The 23,611-nt window shown below is 38.9% G+C and overlaps 1 protein-coding gene across 1 annotated transcript in view; it reads left to right on the forward strand.

Moving 5' to 3' along the window:
• LOC120531144 (protein ADP-ribosylarginine hydrolase-like) overlaps positions 1 to 7,505 on the forward strand; it is a 31,077-nt gene extending 23,572 nt beyond the window's left edge. The window contains exons 3-4 of the mRNA XM_039756283.1: positions 5,340 to 5,700; positions 6,240 to 7,505. Of these exons, the coding sequence (XP_039612217.1) occupies positions 5,340 to 5,700; positions 6,240 to 6,666 (788 nt within the window). The 3' untranslated portion in view covers positions 6,667 to 7,505. The remainder of the gene's footprint in view (positions 1 to 5,339; positions 5,701 to 6,239) is intronic.
• The last annotated feature ends 16,106 nt before the right edge of the window (positions 7,506 to 23,611 follow it).

The following is a 23,611-nucleotide window of genomic DNA, read 5'->3' on the forward strand; positions in this document are numbered from 1 at the left end:
TTTAGCCTGTACTAAAATGGAGTGTACGGCGTGAGGCACTTTTACCACTAGGGGGCTCATGAGCACTATATCTGTACTGGCTAGCACTGCCTCTGTTGTGGCTGCTACAGCTCTGAGACAGGTTGGATGTCCCACAGCCACTGGATCCAATTTTTTCTCGAAAAATAGGCTAAGCCTTTGTGTTTTTTCTCCATGGAATTGTGTAAGAACTGCATTCATATATCCCCCCTTTTCGTCCACGAACAGAGTGAATGGACGAGATAGTCAACAGTCCCAACGCATGCGCAAACAGTAGGGCACTTTTTTTTTTTTTAAGTCACATAGAGCCTTCTCAGCTTGATCATTGCATGCCACCTGACCAGAAAGGGGAGATCAGGGGTGATCGCTAAAGTTTGCAAAAGCTGTGCTCTTTCAGTGAAGTTTAAAATCCATTGCCGACAGTATCCTAGAATGCCTAATACAGACACAACCTGTTGCTTTGTAACAGGTCTAGGAAGATTTTGAATGGTGTTTATACGATCGCTAGAGAGAGAGAGCTCTTGTTTCACAAGAAATGTCATGACCTGAATATTTCACAGTTGTTTGAATGAACTGCAGTTTTGTTTTAGAAACTTTATGGCCATTTGCTGCTAAACTAATCAATTTCTGAGTATCCGTGCACAATCTTCTTTTGTAGTACTACACATTATATCATTTACATACTGTATCAATACACTGTCTTTATCTAGCCTTTTAAATTTTGAGCAAGAGCTTATCCAATACACAAGGGCTACAATATATCCCTGAGGCATAACGGTCCATGTCCAACGGCGGTTTTGGAAAGTAAAGGCAAACCAGAATTGAGAGTCGGGTGCAAAGGAATACAACAATAAGCGTTAGCAATGTCAATAACAGAGAAATAACAGGCGGACGAGGGTATCGTAGAAAGAATAGTGGAAGGATTAGTAACAATAGGTGCCCTAGGAAAAACTGCAGAATTAACGTGTCGAAGATCTTGAACAAAAACGCCATGAACCGTCAGCCTTTTAAACAGGTAAAACGGGGAAGTTGACTGGAGAGTGTTTAATTTGAATGATCGCTCCACGTTTCACGAGATCGGAATGTACGGCGGAGATGCCAGCCTCTGCTGCTGGAGATAGAGGATACTGGGCGCGATGCGGGCGGAAGGATGATTTTTGGGTAAATCACCAGTGGCTCACAGTGTGCTATCCTTCCATAATCATTTTTCCCCTGGGACCACAGTGCATCGGGAAGTGAGGAAAGCCAAGAGGGAGAGGTGGTTTGCAATGAAAAAGCAGAAAGGGAAGGACGGCACAATGCACGATATACTAAAAATCATTTTGAAGCACAACTTTAGTTATCAAATGATCTGAGGTATCAAAAATACCCGAACAACGTGCAGCCAGTCCGTCCTATCGAAACATTGTTCCACCCAATCCCCAATTTCAACTCAGTGAACGGTGCTAGAATTGGCTAAAGAAAAACATGGGGAACCGAACCTCCGAAATAGAAAACGCTTTGGGAATATGTGAAGTGCACTGACAGCAGCAGCTGTGTTTGCATGAGAAAAAAATGCAAGGGATATGAAGGGTCTCTGGGCTATTACCTGAAGAGAAAAGATTCTAACCAAGGTGTGTCCACTTCAGCAGGGAAGTACTGGGCAGTGCAGTGGAGGGTGTTGGGGACTTGTAAGTGGGGAAAAAGACATGAAGGAAAAGAGTGTAGGGCTTTAAGGAGAATGGTGTGTGAGGAGATGTTCAGGGTCCAAGCTGCAGAGGAGGGCTTAGTGTGGGGGGAGGTTTGGCACAGGAATTTAGGAATAGAATAGTAAAACCCTCGTTCGGTTAGAGAAATAGAGAGGGAGAGCTTAGTCATCAGATCCCTTCCTAACAGATTAACAGGGCAGAGCTGATTTAATAAAAAACGGTGCATCAAAGTGGAACCACTGAAATGAAGCTGAAACCCGAAGAGGTTTAGACACCAGCAAAACATGTGGTTGTCCAGAAGCAGTAAGTACAGTCAGTGTATCGTTCGAGGCAGACCAGAAAAGCAGTTTCAGTGCCATTCACCAGCAAAGTCAATAAAGGATCTGTGTCCGCATGGCGAGTGAGCAAAGGCAACTGAAGAGAGTGGCTGGGGGTCCCTGTAAAAGGAATATCCTCAAGTTCAGGTGAGGAAGCTGATGTGGGCAATTGCGGCAGAAGTGTCCCATCGTAACAGGCAAGATGTAAGTGCTTGATCTGAGGGGAGAGGCGGCTGAGCAGATGAAGAATTCGGATTAGGAAGTAAAAATCCACAACCTCTCCCAGCTTCGCCCCTGTTCTCGGAAAATCCACGTCCTTCACGTCCTCGCCCCCTGCCTGAGGCAGCTCCACCTGCATAATAATTCATTTGTGCCGCGATTAACTTGGTCTGAGTGTCTGACTCTTTTGTTTAGTCTGTCGTTCAGCATGCTCCGTGTCTTTTAACTTCATCAAAAGTGGCACTTTCCCATCCAAATACAGGACGTCGTACTTTATTTTGAATATCACTTCTGAGTCCTGACAGAAAAGGAGGAACTCCTGCCTTGCACGTTGTCTGGGCTGTCTAAGCCAGAATGGTTTGTCAACAAGTCCTGAATGCGGTGTGCCCATTCATCTACCGTCTCATCTTTCTTTTGTTTGGCAGCTGAAATAAGGTATCAGTGGTGCCCTTTTATATTTTGCAGCTATTGCAGTTTTCAAGGGTTCCCATTGGGCAAGGAAAGGACCCTCATTATTTTGTCCACGAGGCAATGCCTCATTCCACTGCCACTGTTCTCCATTATGCTGCCCATGATTGACAGTAGCCCAAGTAGTGCCCATCTTTCTGCGTAGCACCTGGGTCCACTCAGCTGCACTGGGTTATATATGTTGTCTAGTTGCCGCACCTGTTCCACAAACTTTAACCCACCGATTACCTTAAGATCAGGCAATTCGAAACTACGTCTTTCAGCTCTTGAATATCTCAGTTACGATGTATCATTACAGTAGTGGGGTTAGCATTTCCTGGGGGTTGTGTGGGATCGTGTCGGGGGTTAGGGACCTCAATTAAAGGGCATGAAGATGTGGGTGCTAAAGGTTTAGGGGACTTAAATGGGGTAAGGTTTTCAGGGGACTTATCTCTGAGGGTTTTGCTTCTAGTATGTTGTGAAATGGAGGGCTTTTTGCATGAGTTAGAAGAGCCTCCCATAGCCCCTAACAAGTGGCCGTCAGTCTCATCATCAGGATGTGTAAGTGAGGAGGGTTCGCACTGATATTGTTCATTAAAGAAATCATCAGTACTGGGGCATCGGTAACCACAGGAGCCGTTGGGGCAATGATTGAATGTGGCCGTGGTACGGGTTGTGGGTAAAGTGTTGTGGAAGAGAGCTGGATATAAAAGTTTTTTTTTTTTATCACTCCTCTCCTCCTTCCTTCAGACTGGGGTCCCGTATCAGCCTACACTTTCTGTAAAGCTATAAGCAGCTCTTCTTTTTCCTTTCTATTCTTAAGTTCAGCAACTTAAAGCTCATTCCGTTTCTGTGCCGCTTCCAACGTCACGGTCTTTAATAACCAATTCCCATCTGTCATAAATATCCATCCGATAAGGACCTCCATTACAACAACCCTGTGTATTTCTGCACAGTATTTTTCTAATGTCCTGTATCTCATTCATATCTCCGGATCCTTCCACTACACCATCTACCTGCACTGTCCTTATTCTACTTTCTACATGCCTTTTTTAAAATCTAATCCTGTCTTCTTTTCAATGAGCTTTCTAGGGGACCCGCCTTTCGATCCCGACAGCGCACTAAGAGCCTGGCGATCCCCCGAAAACAATCCTTCTAACGTTAGGTTTTTAGGACTCTTGGGGGACTGTTTGACTGGCTTGCTAATTGTTTTGCCCATAGTAGCGGCAGGATCTCAGCAGAAAGTGACTCAGCCCTCGATAAACCCCGTTCCACCCGCCGTCCGCTCCTATCCCCGGATTACAGCTTCAGGTGACTTCGTGTCCGTTTATTGCATCAGCAGAATCCTACATCAATACGCCCGTGGAGTCCGGGATATGGAGGTTTTTTCCCCGATCCCTTCATCAGACGGTTTGTATGCGTCAATCTGCCAGGGTATTGTCTCCGTCACCTTAGCAACCCGTTGAAACAAGAGTATGACCAGACAGCGGATGAAAAACTCGACCTCCCGTTTATTTAGACACACATTCTCTAAATACGCCCTTTCACCCCATTCCTCAAATTATAGAGCGTGCCACTAGCCTCTTTCTAATCCACTTCACAGGGATGACTAGCTAACATTCACACTGTGCCGTTTTCCGTAGGGTCCCAAGTCACCTTCCGTGAGTCCTAGAACCCTCCTATGGGTCTGATACAGTATGCTCTCTTATTCTTTATTTTGCATATGCTTTTATTCTTTTCTTTCTATATTCATATTACTTCTAGCACACCAGTCAAACCCAAATAACAGGAATCCCCCGATCTACTCACCGTGACTCCATCCACCTGCATGGAAATGCCTGTCAAGTCGTGCCTCGTATTGGCTAGGAGGAGGTCAGGGACTCCCCACGCAGGAAATGCCCAAGGCAGGCCAATCCTACATTTACCAAAGCTGGACCCGATCCGGCCGGAATCGGCTCCACCACGGGCCTCTGGACGATCCTGCACGAGGAGCCGTCTGCCTCTCCTGCCCCACGCTGGCCAAAACTGTGGACGAAATTCAGATCAGACAGCAGGTGCGGTTATAAAGCAGCTTTATTTTTCAGAGTCACGGTGAGAAGAGTTTCAGAAAAGCAGACAATCAAATATACATGACAGCATCAGGGCTTTTCTGAACCCCGTCTGTTGGGTGGGGTCCAGTTTTATACCCCTAGAATGCGTGATTTAATATCATTATAAAATGTAACAGTCAACACATTTATTATACACAAACCTTGAGCCCCTTTAATGTCCCTTGTAAAACTTGATTTCTTGGCTCCTTTTGTTATGGCGTTCAGATGTAAGCTAAGGGAAAACGTGATAAGGCAGACTCATGTGTGGAATGCTCAGACCTTGAGTCCTTTGCACAAACATTTTTCTGTTTGCTAAAACAAAGCATGCTGTTACTTGGTTTCGTAAAGCTTACTTCTCAGACATGAATTAGTACAAGGGAACGAAGAGAACATTCGTCTTCCACAACCCCTGATTTAAATTAAGTGGGTTTCAGAATGTTATGCTGTTTTTGGAATTTATTATCATGATACTGTATATTCTAAATCTTCTGTTTTCTATATTCTGTTATTATTTTTGTTAACAGTGTCTTCTAACTGTAATGTTCTCTTTTGCATTTTAGGCTGGACGTGTATGGAAATGGTGAGCACACTGAACCCTGATATTCCAGGTGGACTGAATCTTAAATTTAATCCAAAAGGAGGAGGATGTGGAGCTGCCATGCGTGCCATGTGCATTGGGTTGCGATTTCCACAACCTTCTGAAGAAAAACTCCTGATTGAAGTGAGCATTGAGAGTGGGAGACTGACCCATCACCACCCTACAGGCTATCTTGGCGCATTAACTGCAGCATTATTTACAGCCTATGCTGTGAATGGCAGGCCTCCTCAGGAGTGGGGAAGGGGTCTCCTGGAGGTTTTGCCAAAAGCAAAAAGATACATAGTAAAATCTGGACGTGATGTTCAAGAAAATCTGGAAACATGGTATGTGCCATTTATTAATGAAGGAAAAAAAATGATTTCCTTAAGTAAGAAAAATGTGTGTAGATGAAGTATATATAATATATCCACAGTGTGTGTAACTGCATGTCACTTAAGAGTGTTTCCTTACAGTTCACAATAAGTTTTCAAAAAACTATGCTTATTAATGACATGGGGTTTTATGGATTTAGCTTCCTGGGTTTGAATTCTGCTAGTTGTTCAATGTGGAGTTTGCATGTTCTCCTACAACTCCACAAGACATTTAAACCAAGTTAACTGCCCATTCTAAACTAGTCATACTGGAGAGTGTGTATATGCAACAGTGGGCCCTGTGGTGGTCTAATATCCCACCATGGTGTATTTCATGCTTTACACCTAATGCTGCCAGAACACAGGCTTCAGCCACTCTAAAACACTAAAATGACAGATCTGAAAATATTAAAATAAAACTTCTTGGTAAAAGAATTTATTGCCAGCACTTCTTGGTAAAATAATTTATTACCAACAACTACCTTGGTTAACAATGTTATTTTCTCTTTTAGGGGTTATTTTGAAAAAAAATGGAATGTCTATCTTGAAGAAAGAGGAATTCTGGATGGCAAATCAGACCCTACATTCCCTGATTCCTATGGTCCTGTAGAAAGAGATGCCTTTTACTCAACACTGAGCTATCAAGGCTGGGCAGGAAGCAGTGGTCATGATGCTCCTATGATAGCATATGATGCTCTGCTGAAAGCTGGTAGCTCCTGGGTCACTCTTGCCCATCATGGATTTTTCCACGGAGGTGACAGTGACTCAACGGGTGTCATTGCTGCATGTTGGTGGGGAGCCATATATGGCTTTGAAGGAGTGCCTAAGTGCAATTATGAAAAGCTTGAGTATAAAAGCAGACTAGCTAAAATTGGTGAAGAACTGTATGAGCTAAATAGAAATTGGCAAAGTGGTGGTGGTAGCTGTCAACAGGCATGAGAAACATAAGGTATCGACAAGTCTTAGAAATCAGATTTGTCTGTTGGTTGAGATAATTTTATAAAATGTACTTACACTATAACATATATGTATACAGTATTTTATATACCTTTTGAATTCAGAGTAATACAAATTATTAACATTTCTCAACAATATATCTAATAGCTACATTTAAATTTCCTTGGATATGAAAATTATTCAATCACTGCACCTATTTATAAAAAACATTTTATTCAAATTTCAAGAGCAGAGCTGCAATAAAATTTAAACATCAGACTAAACTGTTAGAATTTGAGCTGGAGAAATGTTGCTGTACTCTTTACCAAATTTCACATTATCAAAGTTACCATTCCTCTATCCTGCTAGGCCCAATTTCAGACAGGTCATTTGAGTATCAGTTCCACTATTACTGTCCAAATTTTCATTCTGAGGGTTGTGAAGTCGGCACACTGAACCATGCACATCAGACTTAACTCTTCCCAGAAAAAATCATAATGACGTCACTTTGTTGTTCAAATAACAGATTCACCTTTGTAGTGACCATCCATCCTGCTCAAGACCATGGGGCCAGAACCTGTCCCAGCAACATTAGGAGCAAGGTAGCAATCAACCCTGGATGGAGGGTCATGTGCACAACCATCTTCAGATCCGGACTAGCAGTATACATTAAAGATATGTCTATATTTACTGAGATGTATTGTCATGGGAGGATGTTGCACCAGCTACTATACAGGCCAGATTGAATGTACATCAAATGTGCTGAATTTCACCTTAACTGAGCTTATTGCATGTTCATAATACCCTTAATAAAGTAATAAAGTTTCCAAACTTATTCCAGATTATGAAGTGTCTACGTCAGTCTGTCTAACTGAAACCAATTACAATCTGTGAAGAGGTGCAACATTCTTTATTATTTGTTAGTGCTTAAAATTATTTAGAATATTCAATTATTTATCATGATAGCATGGAAGCACTGCTGCCTCACAGTCCCAGGAATCAGAGTTCAAATCTCAGCCTGGTCACTGTAAGTATGGCACTTGCATGAATGTTAACGGGTGACTCTAAATTGGCCCCATACATACAGTGAGTGTGGATGTGTGCTCTGTGATCACCTGTTCAGGTTTGGTTCCAGCCTTGCACGTGATGCTACCAAGACTGGATGAATCCTTTTTTGGAATAAGCAGGTAATAAAAATGTCTTAATGTCTTAAGCTGCTTGGTCCCAGGTCAATCTTACCTTTAAAAGGTTAACTGTAAATTTTATTTAATACTGCAGTAGAAACCAGTGTTAACATACAATAACCACCGGGTAAAATATTTGTCTTTTCTTTTTATAATTACTAGCAGTTTTACCCAGCTTTGCCTGGGATATTTTCTAACCCAGTGGGCCTCAGTTATAATGCCATTGGTTTAATGGGTGTATCACTAGTATTACGTAACTACATCTTTGTGATAGTTTCATTTTTACCAGGCTATTATAAATAGTTCACTTCAGCTGCTTACTGTGGAACATGCTACCTGCACTCCTTGGTGGTGTTGGTGTGAAAGAAATTACAGTAGAATTCCATATTAAAGCAGTATTCAGTAATGTTACAAAGGTGATTTAAACTCGATTCATTCAAAAAAAAAAATCTTGACTCTGTATTAGCATCAAATTCTAAAATTAACAATTCCTCAGTATACAGTGGTTTTGAATATATTGGTTAATTTGCATTTTTTTCTTATTTTTAACTTAGAAAAGCACTTAACACTGTTTGCTGGTTGGTATTATGAATCCAATGATGTGCAGGTAGACAACAGTGTTGGCTTTTTCAAAAACGTAAGGCTATGCACTGAAAAAAATGTAGCATAATCCGTTTACATTAGATTTATTGTCACATATCACACCGCCCCCATCCATTGAAGTGATCCACAATGCTGTTCAATATTTTTCCCCATGTCCAGCTGTGCTTGTTTCACCAAAGGGACCACCCTGTCCCAGATCTTCAAATTGCACTTGATTTACAAAGGGACAAAGCCCCATTCTCTTCAGATGCTGTCTATGGGTCATCAAGGAACTTAAAAAGGTAAAAACTGGGTCCCAAGGCCACAAAGGTTCAGAAACACTGCTCTATGATAAACTCTGTAATACAGTAGAGAATGAAACTGTTATCTCAGAGTAGTTGTGCATGCCATGTTTGTAGATACTTTTAAACTTTGTAGGAATTCAAGTCCCCAGTTTGGCATTTGCAAAAGGTTGAAGATAAGATTAAACCGGGTTGTAATATATATTAAATACCTTTCTTTCTGGGTCAGTTTCGTGAAACTAACTATGCTAAATGAGTCTCCTTTGAGCTTCACCCAACTTTGCTCCTTTCACTTCACTTCTGCCGATGGCCTACATTTGCATAAACCAACATGCACCATTTCTCTGTGAGACCGCTGTCAGCAACTTTGGGAAAATCGGCGACATGGTGCATCAGAATAAGCAACTCGCTAGAGCGTTATTAATAACAATTATCAATAAATAAAAAAACACATGTTGGCTAATTTTGTTTTTTTCTACAACGTTAAAAAATTTCAGTCAAATCCATTAAGGCACTTTTGAGATTTTAGAGTATTTAGTTTATTGTTGTTTACCCCTAAATATTAATACAGTGGAACTTTGGATTGCAAGTATAATTTGTTCCAGAAACGTGCTTGTAATCCAAAGCACTCAGATATCAAAGGGAATTTCTCCATAGGAAATAATGGAAACTCAGATGATTCATTCCCAAACCCAAAACTATTCATATAAAGGTGATTAATACAAAATATAAAATAAAAATACATGAAACAAATTAACATGCACTTTACTTTTGAGAAGAATCATGGCTGGTGTGAGGGAGACGAGAGAGAGGAGTGTTATTGTGTAGGACGACTTTCACTCTAACTAATGGAATCCCTGCTATCTGTTGGCTCACTGGAATCTTCTTTTTTTTGCAGCTTTAACAAGGAACCTATCCAGTGACAGTTGCTTTTGCCTGAAGAGTCATTACACTTGGACACAAAATAAAAAAAATGCTTTATGCACTGTAAGGTTTGTAAACTCTTTTGGGATTCTACCCAATGGGATGACACGTGGAAGAGTGTCCCGAAACAACCGCAGGCTAATTTTGCTGTAGCAGTTCGCCGTAAAATCAAATCTGAAAAGATTGCAGACATGCTATAAGTGCCTGCCATTGATGGGTGATACAAGGAACATTATAAATGCACAGGGCACAGTATAATTGGCCACTGATCTGGGCATGCCCCTGCCTGATTGCTGTGTCTGTGTATAGGAGAGTGGCAGATCCCACTACAATAAATAACTGTGCTGTTCTTGTTTCAAGCTGAATAAAGCTGGTGTTGCTAAAGTACTGAGACTCAACTTCGTGTTTTGGGGTGCAAGACAGGGACCGTTACCACACACACACACGTGGTCACAATGCTATAGTAAACAGTTTACACTCGTACGAATGTTGACTATATGAGTGAGGCATGCCGACTGAGACCGAGAATGGGAGAAGATTACCCACAATCCTGCAGCGAGAAAGAGAGCAGAACCATCAGCTCAGTTGTGATCACGTGACGCTCAGCAGACAAAGCATATAAGTAGTACTCGTATTGCAAGACCTCGCTCGTTTATCAAGTTTAAATTTATTACAAATTTTACTTCGTCTTGCAAAACACTCGCAGACCAAGTTACTTGCAATCCAAGGTTTTACTGCATAGTGAAATGTTCATTTTTAGTAGTTACCTACTGCCCTTGATGTACCATCTTGGAAAATTTCACATTTTTAGCTAAATGTAAAATAGTGTTTGTGTTGATGAGTGAGTTAGTGAGTCTCAAAATATTATGTACTAGGCTGACCCGCCTTTTAAGGCGACTGACTTTTAAGTTGACCACTTCTTAAGGCAATTCAATATGTAGATCAATTTGATATTTTATACAAACTCATTAATTTGGTTATATTGCATTTGAGCGGTATTACTTTAATACTCGTAGTTTCTGTTATTTTTGTGATGAAATTTAAATTTTTTTTCTATATTGAGGTCGCCCTTTTGAACCCCCCTGATATTTATTACGCGGTGAGGCATTTGTACTCCATCAACATTAATTATTTCCAGAGACATAATTTTGTCTATTTTTCCAGTGCATCGCGCACAAAAGCAAGGGAACGATGGGAGCACCAGAACTCTGCTCACATCATGTCACTTCGTACCACAAGCTGCAAGTAGTAAGTCTGTGATAAGCGGAATACCGCTATACTTTCCACTCACGGGACGGAAGGACAATCCCGACCGCTTTTATATAGTAAGAAAGAAGAAGAAGATATCGCACAGTCTGGTGTAGAAAATCATCTTTTACCTGGAAAAATGAAACTACAAATTCCATTGTGCATTGCAAAATGGACGGGGCGTGTGTGAAACTCCGCGCCTGCGTAGCACTCACGGGACGGAAGGACACCCGACCGCTTTTATATAGAAGAATTAGTCATCGGTATCCAAGTGGCAATATATTTATTCTGAATCACATAATATTAAATCAATGTTATCGACAGGTATTGTATGCCTTACAGTCTTCTTATTCAGTCTGCCAAGTGGTATCATGCTGACTTGAAAGAGCATATATTTCTGACATTTATACTAAAATTGTGTGACTTCAAAAAGCACACCAGGTCAACTGTAACTTCAAATCAACAATGATTGCGTTTTTGCAAATTGACAAACTTGTTAATCAACAATATTACCCTGAACTGCTGAAGCATCTGCAGGAAAGCAGCAGAACAAAAATGTCTGGAACTTTGGAACATGCAAAATACGATTTTCCACCACGAACACCACACCTGTACACGGCCCTGCATCTTCACACCTTACCTCCTCACACTACATTCCCAGTCAATTAGTTTTTGACCAAAAGAATATGGTTGTTGCTTTGGATCTCCTGCATTCGCCAGATCTCTCTACCTGTGACTGCTATATTTCAAACAAGGTTCTTCCTGAGGCTGGGGTTCAAATCCATGTTTTATGTCCTTTTTGTTCTTTGTTGAGCCATTTATTCATGCTAATGTTACTTGTGTCAATTATCTGCTGTACTTTTTTTGCCTGTGTTATGTTCCATGTGTTTAATGGATGGTCCCCCAGAAAAGGGGCAAATGGCCAATTACTGCCAGGCACTACCCTCTGCCTTACAAAGCCAGTGGCTTTCCACAGTCCCTGAAGGTTCATTTGAATGTGTTGTGGTGTTGATGAGTTTTCTTGTGTCTTCAGTTGTGCGTTGTGAGTTATTGGATTTTTTAACCTAATTGCACTATGTTTTGACCACTCTTTGGATACCGTATTGGGGCTTTATTTGCTTTTGGATTTTCCATTAACAGCCTTGTATGCATTTTATGCTCTTTGGAGCATCACATTACAGTGCAATTTTCTCATAAAGAATAAATATTTTATATAAAGATTCTGTGCTTGCCTTTATTACTAGCTGGGGTTTTGACAGCAATGTTCCCCTCTAGTGTGCATTTTTTGGAGGTTTTGGGACCCTCAGTTCAGAACTGTGAGTTCTTTTTGTTTCTGAAATTAAAATTGGGAGCGAAGAGAAGATGATTTGCTACCATGGAAGAAATCCAGGAAAAAAACTGCAGGTAGCTCCAGGCATGGTAACAAAAGACGAGTACAGGAAATGTTTCCAGGAATGGAAGTAGTGCTGGGAGAAGTGTATTTCATCTCAAGGGAAGTATTTTGATGGTAACTAAAATTGAATTGCTGTAGGTTCTATAATAAAGGTTTTGTTTCTTTTAAAGATTTAAGAAATGTTTGCCCCGTCTCATATTTTTTAAAATTTCTGCATAATACAGTAATACTTCTACTGTGCTACAGAGCTCACTTTTCCTGTTTGTTATACATTACTTGCCTTTGTCCAACCTAATGCTTTAACGGGGTATTTTGCCAGTTCTCTCTTTGTAGGAGTCTGCAATGGCTTTTACACTTCTAGGACAGAAGCCATCTTGTGCAACAAAATGGGCAATGTGCCCTCTAATGGATTTAAAGATAAATGACCTTGTTTGTATTTGTGAGATTGAAAAAAATAATCAAGGACTGAAACATAAAGTGTAATCTGAACTTCATGTATTTGACCCTTGTCACTATTTGCATTTCAGATTCATTCAAATAAGCATTTTGCATTTTTTAATAATGGGTTTGGGTGGCACAGAGGTAAATGCTGCTGCAACAAAACTTCATAGAGTTGTTATTTTGGAATATTTTATCAAATTTGTTCTGCTTTAATTGCAATTCTCCTGATCTGAACTTATCGCTTACTGCTGGTTTTGATTATCCTTTGGCTTGAGTATTTCCTTTACATTTTCTTACTTTTGGAAGACTTCACTTTCCTTTCATGTTATGTTTTGTTTGGTTATCATAATGCTATGGACCATTAGTGGGGAGTCTGCTCCACAGAAGTGAAGTAATAAATGCAATGCTTTTTAAGTTATTTAGCATCTGAGATTATGGATAAAACATTAAACAAAAATTTGGTTTTAGGTGTTCTTTCTGTTGAAAGGAAAAAGAATATAGCTTTCCATTTTTAAATAGTATTTCAGCTCACGTGTTGGGCTCTGGGAACTTGGTTGGTGTTACTTTCAATTTTGACCACAGCATGTTTTTGACTCCAATTGCTATCGCATCCATCACAGGATCCTTAAATTGCCTTTTCAACTGCCTGTTCCCAGCTATGTATAACGCACAGTCCTGGGTTCAAATTCAATGTGAATTTTACATGTTCCTTTTCTTATTATTTTAAAGATGTGCATGTGAGGTTAATTAGTGACATTACGATAACACTGCCCTGCAATGGACTGGCACCCTGATTTCACATTCCACCCAATACTACTTTAATAGGCACTGAATAAGCAAGTTGGAAAATGAAAGGTTTAAATTATGAACTTTTATAGTTGATGTATATTATGCATCTAATTATAAGATTATTCGAAATCCCAAATATACAGTGGTGTGAAAAACTATTTGCCCCCTTCCTGATTTCTTATTCTTTTGCATGTTTGTCACACAAAATGTTTCTGATCATCAAACACATTTAACCATTAGTCAAATATAACACAAGTAAACACAAAATGCAGTTTTTAAATGATGGTTTTTATTATTTAGGGAGAAAAAATCCAAACCTACATGGCCCTGTGTGAAAAAGTAATTGCCCCCTTGTTAAAAATAACCTAACTGTGGTGTATCACACCTGAGTTCAATTTCCGTAGCCACCCCCAGGCCTGATTACTGCCACACCTGTTTCAATCAAGAAATCACTTAAATAGGAGCTGCCTGACACAGACAAGTAGACCAAAAGCACCTCAAAAGCTAGACATCATGCCAAGATCCAAAGAAATTCAGGAACAAATGAGAACAAAAGTAATTGAGATCTATCAGTCTGGTAAAGGTTATAAAGCCATTTCTAAAGCTTTGGGACTCCAGCGAACCACAGTGAGAGCCATTATCCACAAATGGCAAAAACATGGAACAGTGGTGAACCTTCCCAGGAGTGGCCGGCCGACCAAAATTACCCCAAGAGCGCAGGGACGACTCATCCGAGAGGTCACAAAAGACCCCAGGACAACGTCTAAAGAACTGCAGGCCTCACTTGCCTCAATTAAGGTCAGTGTTCACGACTCCACCATAAGAAAGAGACTGGGCAAAAATGGCCTGCATGGCAGATTTCCAAGACGCAAACCACTGTTAAGCAAAAAGAACATTAGGGCTCGTCTCAATTTTGCTAAGAAACATCTCAATGATTGCCAAGACTTTTGGGAAAATACCTTGTGGACTGATGAGACAAAAGTTGAACTTTTGGAAGGCAAATGTCCCGTTACATCTGGTGTAAAAGGAACACAGCATTTCAGAAAAAGAACATCATACCAACAGTAAAATATGGTGGTGGTAGTGTGATGGTCTGGGGTTGTTTTGCTGCTTCAGGACCTGGAAGGCTTGCTGTGATAGATGGAACCATGAATTCTACTGTCTACCAAAAAATCCTGAAGGAGAATGTCCAGCCATCTGTTCGTCAACTCAAGCTGAAGCGATCTTGGGTGCTGCAACAGGACAATGACCCAAAACACACCAGCAAATCCACCTCTGAATGGCTGAAGAAAAACAAAATGAAGTCTTTGGAGTGGCCTAGTCAAAATCCTGACCTGAATCCAATTGAGATGCTATGGCATGACCTTAAAAAGGCGGTTCATGCTATAAAACCCTCAAATAAAGCTGAATTACAACAATTCTGCAAAGATGAGTGGGCCAAAATTCCTCCAGAGCGCTGTAAAAGACTCATTGCAAGTTATCGCAAACGCTTGATTGCAGTTATTGCTGCTAAGGGTGGCCCAACCAGTTATTAGGTTCAGGGGACAATTACTTTTTCACACAGGGGCATGTAGGTTTGTATTTTTTTTCTCCCTAAATAATAAAACCATCATTTAAAAACTGCATTTTGTGTTTACTTGTGTTATATTTGACTAATGGTTAAATGTGTTTGATGATCAGAAACATTTTGTGTGACAAACATGCAAAAGAATAAGAAATCAGGAAGGGGGCAAATAGTTTTTCACACCACTGTATGAAAGATCAAGGTATGTTAAAAATGTTCAAATGAATTGCATGACAAGAAATTATGTATTAAAGTAGGTGTTTTATAAGTTTTTCACTGTAGACGCACACACACAAATAGACAAGTACAATAAATGCATGGCATAACACTCAGCAGTGTTCGTTGACTTTGTGTTACTGAGCCATCTTTCACACATTTCTACCATAGACAGAGTTAACTGGAAGGTTAGGAGGGAATCAGATTCTCCCAATGGATGCACTATGTTACTAAAATAAGTCAAACTTCAATTACAGATAAGTTTACAGTTTTAAATTTAACTTGAGGCAGGTTATTTCAATGTGCAGATTTTGTGTATAGTTATAATAACACTCTTTTATTTACATACAAAGATAGACAGAGACAGACACACATTATAGTCTGAACATACACCAGAATGTGTACAAAGGAAGAATTGTTTAGGTACAATATCCTCAAAATAAAACAGCAAGACCGTGTACCCGTCTCCTCTGAAGATGGACATGCAATTGTCGCAGACCCCACTGAAACATTGTAAGACGACTGCTCTGTCTTACAGGCTCCGTCGGTTGTTTAGTACGTGCGGCATTTAAAAGCAACTTAAATATATCCATTTTTTATATTGCAAGTTTCTTGTCTTAACATTTCCCCCATGGTTAATGGAAGAAAATATTTGTTTTAACTATGACTACAATTTAAAAAAAAACACATTCCTACAAGCATTCACGCCCTGCTCAATACAGGAGGTGAATACTTCTGTCTGAAATCATCTTTTATACATGAAGTTTTATTTGCAAATAATTTACCCACAAGCACTATGAGTAAACATGTGTAGAACTGTTGAGAAAGTGAATTTGATGCTGCCTTGGGCTGCAAACGTGAAATCACAAATTTGCCAGCAATTTTGGGAGTTTAACTATTTACTATTTTGACATTTAAATGTGGGTGAGGCTTAAATATCAAACCACACAGCACCTTCCTTGTTCTTCATGGACTTGACAGTTTGTTATATATTATCATTAATTAGAAGGCTTATTGTAGAAACATGCAATTTAGGACCAAGAAGTTAGATGTTAATGTGGGTTTATTTTCTAATATTTCTGTCAAACAAATATATTGTTTAGGTTTTTCAGGTTTTTTTATTCTTATTGTTGGTCTCTTTGAATGTTCCTTAATTTTGTGGTTCACACCCAAGTTTCCTGCAGACGCCCATGCTGACATTAATCAATTTGAAGTAAACAAAAAAAAATTTAAATGCTCCAGTTTTCTGAAATCCCTGAATGCAGCAGAATGTCACACCATGCAAACATTTTCTAATTTGTAAAAAAAAAGAAAATAATAAATAATTGTTTATTTTGCCAAAATCATAATAAGCAGACAAACTAATCACTGTAGCATGAAGTGCCAAAGAGCCATCTTTCATAGACTTCTACATAAATTGAGCTGCTTGCCCCTTTTTTTTCTTTTATGGACGTAAACATTACCTCACTTGCCTGCTTCCATTTCACACAGAAGTCAGCTGCTGTGACTGAGGTTCGTGCAACATAGTGCAACTGCAGAGACCTGACCGCTAGCATTTAGCAAGAGTGAAAAGAAATCTGTTTCACATCAACTTCTGTGATGCAAGTTTCGCAGTTAAAATGATGCAAAATATTTTTAATAAATAACTTCAAATAGCTGAAATAAATAGTTTCATATTGACCGTATTTAAGCTGTGTGATTTGTAACAAGGTGGCACTCAGTTTCCAGCCTACCTTGACTGTATACACCCCTGAGTATACAGTCCTGAGGTACCAGTTGCAAAACATTTAAGCTGATGCTCTACATATTGTAAGATATTCAAGCCCTTTTGATACCTTCCCCAATGGTGCTGCATGCCAAAACATGGTTGATGCATCCGTCGAGGGTTGATTGTCTGTCGCCAATGCAGGCTCACTGCGCTACCAAGGCAACTGCAAATTTGCAGCCTCAAACACGTAATGCATCTGTCACCCGATGGTTGATGCAGGGAACATTCTACCCCAGCCACCAACCTGGTCTTGTTCCTGCTTGTTCGCTGTGTCTGGAGGTATTGAAGTGGAAGCTCCAATTTGAATAAATACCCTGACTGTCCCTGTTTTGAGTAGAATAAAGTTGATGTCTTCTCTTGGCTGCAAGGCAGTGACTTACTTATCTTCAGGAACACTCAGAAACAATACAGCAATCGTATAACACCTGAAAACAAGCTTTAGATGGGCTTTGCGACACAATTATGACCAAAAACCTGATCATTTACCCAAAATAAAAACTGCTGACCAGACAATGGAAAAATCATTCTGACAAAATCCACACACTAAAACAAATTTGTGCATGTTTTTAAAAACGTTCAATGGCCAGAAGCAAAAGTTACATCTATTAGAAAGGCGGTTGGAAAAAGAGACTCGGAAGGATGGCCAAGTATTTACAAAGTGGTATCACATTTGCTGAAAGCATGCCAAATGGCTTAAATGTTGCAGAAATTGTGCATAGTGTGCTTCCTCCAGAGCTCTGCTTCCTTGTAGTCCTCCTCAGCACGACACCTGCACCATACAGTAAACTGTCTTTATATGAGTCATGTAGGACAGGCACTTGTGCAGACCTTCAACAGAGAGCTTGAAATCACAGCAACAGCAAACGGTACAGAAAATTAAGTTGTTTTGTAACTCTAAATCTGAACCCACTCATCCACACTAAGTCTAATTTGGAATCATAAGTTAATGTACCCTGAACGTCTAACGGAGTATGAGATAAGAACCTGGAGGGGAAAGGAAAAACTACAGACAAGGAGAAAACATGCAAACTCCACACAGACTTCACTTCAGCCATGGGATTCAAACCTAGGATGCTGCCTCCATTAGGCAAGGCTGTTAGCCACTATGCTACGGGACTGTTGTTTTTCAAACTACACACAATGAAATAATAAAGGAACTGAATAATAACTAGGCTTACCTCAACCAAAACACCTAGCCTATCTAAATGTTTTGGTAAAATGTAAAAAAAAAACAATAATAATAATTGATTTTAGGTATTTCTGTGGTTTTCTATCAGTTTAATCTCAGCTGTTTGACAATTATTGTTACACTAGCTACAGTTACCTGCCAAAGACAAGTAACAGAATATATTTAAAAATATTTAATATGATTTGATAAATAAAAAATGTATTACAGTAAACTGATTGATAATTGTTGTTGTAAATACAATTAAGTTTAAAATTATTAACATGGATACTTAGTAAAAAATGTAACTTAGTTATTAACAGATTTAAATAAAAAAAGCTTATGTATGACTACTTCTACAGTATATTAGTCTAATCACAATGTAACTAATATAAATGACACCAAAATCTACTGTTACCATATCCTCTGCTTTTTGACTCCACAGGACATCTCAATGTCTTTTGCCCTATGTATACCTGCAGCATTCCTCCTATGACTACAGGTATGTGTCCTCACGTGTCTCCACCTCTCTTGCTGCATGTGCAGCCTGTGTTCCTCAAAATTGTTGTTTGTCTTGGCCTCTACTACCTGGTGCTTCCTCTCTTGACTACATTCCCATAAAGCCTGCTTCTCCTGTCATTTCTAGCCGTCTTGTTTGCCTGCACTCTATCTTTTGACTGCTGCCAATGATAGTCAGGCCCCCATTACCTACTCTAAAAACAGTATTTGTATTCTTACAAATACCATCTTTGAAGTTTACAGGTTGTGCCTCATTGCAATTCAACATAACTGAAGGAGTTATTTGCTTTGTTTTCATTGAAATATGACATTTTAACTCCTTTTTGTACAGATAAAAAATAGGTTTTTAGTGGCAGGGCCTAGGAGGCTAGACAGGATTGAAAGAAAGCTGAGCAGAGCAAAGTACAAAGCTGCTCCTGAGAACTCTAGACCTCATGTTGGACTGAAGGTTCACATTTGAACAGGACAATGAACCCTACCGTAAAGCAAAGACAACACAAGAGTGGTTTAGGGTCAACTCTGGGAATGTCCTTGAGTTACCTGGCTAGAGTTTGGACATTAACCCAATTGAAGATCACTGGAGTGACCAGAAAATAGCTGTCCACCTACAGTCCCCATCAGCTTGACTTAGCATGAGAGGATCTGCAGAGAAAAATGACAGAAAATCCCTAAATTAAGGTGTGTGAAGCTTGTCCTGTCATACGCAAAAAGACTCCAGGCTGTAATCGCTGACCATGGGGCTTTGATTAATTACTCAGTAAAGGGTCTGAATACTTTTATTAGTATGTTTTTTCAGTTTTTAGTTTTAATAAATTTGCAAAAAATTATAAAATCCTGTTTTTGCTTTGTCATCCTGGGGAATTAAGTGTTGTTTGGTATGGGGAACAAATAAATTAAAAGATTTTAACACAAGGCTGCAATACAGCAAAATATGAGAAAAGTGAAGGGTTCTCAATAATTTCTAAATCCATTGTAAGTGAAGTACAAAATGTTCCTACACCTTTAGAATGTAACCAGGTAGGATACTGCACAGCGAAGAGGATTTTCGTGGAGAGCGATCAGCTTGCCTTTTTAAGTCATCCGAAACAACTGCCAAACAACCAACTAGTTTAGGGTTAGGGGTTAGTGAGCATCAAATTCACAATTTAGAACAAAGCCCATCTCTCTAAATAATAAACTCTGTGACCATATTATTTGTTACGAACCTTATTTTCTTCAAAAATATATGTTGGCCACCTTATTTTCTTTAAAATAAAAAGGGACATTAAAATAAAGCAACTATTGTGTAATTAAAATGTAAATTATTCATAACATCATGAACAACAGTCTGACACAAAGTAGCCGCTCATGTGTCTTGTGTGATGTACTGTATACGCAGACAGAGTGCTATAATGTGAGATCTAAGCTGAGAGGGGTCTACAAAGAAAGGAGATTCTGGGCCCACACCACACTCCTTTGTAGTGCAGTAGATGCTCTCTGAGTGATGTGCATCATAAGGATAAAACTGAATTACTGTTTTATTGCCAGAATTTCAGAAGATGTAGTATATTTTTATTTGGTTTAGCTGTTATGTTTATTTTATTTAAATGCTGGGTCTTTTTGCACAAACACATTTTTCAATTTCATATTTAGCTATATTACTTAATGTTTGACTGGATCACTGTTTTAATTTTACATTTGCAAATCATTCATTCTAGGCCAAATTTTCAATGTATTTGCAGATACCTGACACGAAATAACTGCTTTTCCAAGGAAAAGACATCAGACAGTGAAGAATATCAGTAAGGGTCCCTCACATTGAGCACAGGATCCCCTCAAGGCTTTGTTTAACCTCCTGTCCTTTTCTCTTTACACATCCATGACTGCACCTCCACTTGCACATTTTCCTTCTTTCTGTTTGCTTTTCCATTTGTCTTATTCTAATATTCTTAAGCATTGACCTCCCTAGTCAACCTTCTGTTTTTTTGTGTTTTGTTTAAGTATGTGTATGCTATTTCATCTATAGAACTCAAAATTTTCCACTTGCATACTAACTTGAACTGTTTGTATCATTTGAGCCAGTGTGAGATCGGACATTAAATGTAAGTTACAGTGCAATCCCACACTGTAAAATTTTTCCTTGTAATTTTACAGTAAAATACTGGCAGCAGAGTTGCCAGCCACTTACTGTATGTTTACAGAGAAGCTGCTGTAGTTAACATTTACAGTACAGTATTACACTGTAATGTCATAAAACAGTATGATACTGTAATATAATTGTACAATACTGTATTATAAAATTACAGTGTTATACTGTAAATGTTAATTATAGCAGCTTCTCTGTAAACATACAGTAAGTGGCTGGCAACTCTGCTGCCAGTATTTTACTGTAAAATTACAAGGAAATTTTTACTGTAAAATTACATGAGAAAATGTTAGAACTGTATTTTCTATAGTTATGCATTGTATTTTTACATTGGTCATGCTGTGAATACCATTTTATAGTGTCACTACAGCATTGATAAGGACATTATATTGCAATATTTACTGACAGATTAATTTAAACAAATAATGCTTCTTTCATTTGAAACATTCCAATAAACATTTATTTTTATGGTCTTGATTGGCTTTTTACATTACTAGTTTTTTTAATTGTTAGCAGTCTTTCATTATTTTAGATAAACACAGATGGTTGCAACAGAGGTGGGAAACACTGGCAATAAACATAGTGCAGCATTAAATACTAAATTTAAAAGTATAACACCAATGTTGACCTTCACATTAAAATAGAATAAGAACACCATGTTAGACAAAAATTGCCTAAACTGTCAAAATTAAAAGTGAACAAAGTGGTCTTGGATGAATTCTGTTCAAAGTCCATTATCTTACAAAGTGGATAGAAAAAATGAGGGTTTACTGCGTTCTTCTTGTTATGGACTACTTGGCTAGTCTTCTTGGATGTAGCTTTTCCTTGATTGGCCTTGAACATGTGTTCAGGGTTGATGTCAATATATCATCCAAATGACAAAAAGAAAGAAAAACACATGTACTTAATTATTTATAAAATAAAAAAAATCATTCACTTTGTCATGACTACAATGGTTCCTCTTCAGGTTCATGTGGGAAAGTGAACCCATAACACATCTTCAAAACGGTTCCTTGGTTCCTGCACTCTCAACAATTTGCATTCTCTTAAAAAGATTCAAGTACATAACTGAATTCGCCAATATTTACTTTTAACCGATTTAATTTATAGAAAAAATATCATGGTGTGTGTCAGGGTGGTTAGTAGTGTGTCACAAAAATTTTATAGGGTATGAGAAGGAGAATAAGCTTACTGTGCGTCTAAGAGGAGTGTGCAAACATTTTACAGGCAGTGTGTAATAAAGTCTGATGGAAGTGTAAGTCAGTTTTAATGAAAATGTATGTATGGAAAATAAGCCAATGTTTTACCTTTGAACAAAATCAAGGGTGCTTGCAGTCTCTTCCTATATTGGAGGTTGAAATTATAACATGTGTGGAAAAATAAAAAATACAGGTCAATAACTTGTGCTTGACAAATCTGATGTATGTGACAGAAAGCATGTTCTATGGGGTGTGTGGTAGGAGTCCTGCAGACCCTGCATGCTTACAGTGTACGAAAACAAGTGCTACGTCTTGGGCGTCTAACGGGTGTGGACTCATCAGGCCCCAACAAATGTACTCCACCCTTAGAATTTTTGATCATGCTTATCTAACTGAAGTCTTAAAGCCCTATACAAATGGGGGACACGGGCCCCTCAGTGCAGATGAAGGGCAGCGTCCTAGGGCTGTGTTTCTCTGTCATTTAACCTTTGCCTGGTGTGTATGAATAAAGAATATTTCTAACTTTAATTTTGCTTTCTCTGTCTTCAGTCACAAGAAACGACACCAAAGAAAAAGTGTCCACCCATGAAGCAAACACAGCAGTACGGCCACAGATAAAGCTGAGTTGTGTTCCCTCACATACAACGTGACCTTCAATGCTCACCATCCACTGCTGGTTGCTTAGAGTTTGACCTGAAAATAAAAATTACAAAATTACATTCATTAAATGAGAGAGTACATTTAAATTCTTAATTTAATGTTTGACTGAAGTGCAAATCGATAATGCTCTGTTGTGGACAAAGGTACTCACCAAACTATCACAGCATTACACCAAAGTTGTCTTTCTTTATCTCTTCCACGAACATGAAAGATCAAAAACTATTCACTGCTTCACTCCCCATTTCATGTATCAAACAGCTGATTATCACACCAAACAAGTCCTGTATACTGTGAATGTGCTCAGTGATATTGGCAGATAACCCAAGTTTGACTCTTGATGCTGTTGGATTTAAGCTGCAGCCATTAGCAACCTTGAATTTCAGTAGTTCAGAAGTTAAGTGGACAAATGAATACAAGCTCCTACAAACTGAAACAAAATTTCACTTAATCTCTTCTGCTCTTTCCGTGTGCTATTCCCATTTTTATATGGGGTCAATATTTTTTTTTTACTAGACTTCTCAAATAGAGGTTTCGGAATGTGTTTCACTTATGTATGTATGGAAAATTAACGTCACCTTCTGTGAATAACTCTTTGTACCTTATTATGTGTATGGATGTAAGACTAAGATGAATGTCGTGCAATTATATTACCAGGCAATCAAAATAAAATTTCAAGGTCATAACGAAAAGTTTGCATTTACTAAGAAATCCACCTGTGTATCATATGTAACTGCTAAACAAATTATGACACTGACTGAACCTACTCTGCTTTCTGGTTCATTAAGGGACGGCTGTTATATTGTACTGTGAGGAATAAAAGAACGATTAAATTACTATTGTAATGAATAAATAATGACGACCTTTATGAG

This window comes from Polypterus senegalus, chromosome 6 (assembly GCF_016835505.1).
Source record: "Polypterus senegalus isolate Bchr_013 chromosome 6, ASM1683550v1, whole genome shotgun sequence".
Taxonomy (NCBI): Eukaryota; Metazoa; Chordata; class Cladistia; order Polypteriformes; family Polypteridae; genus Polypterus; species Polypterus senegalus.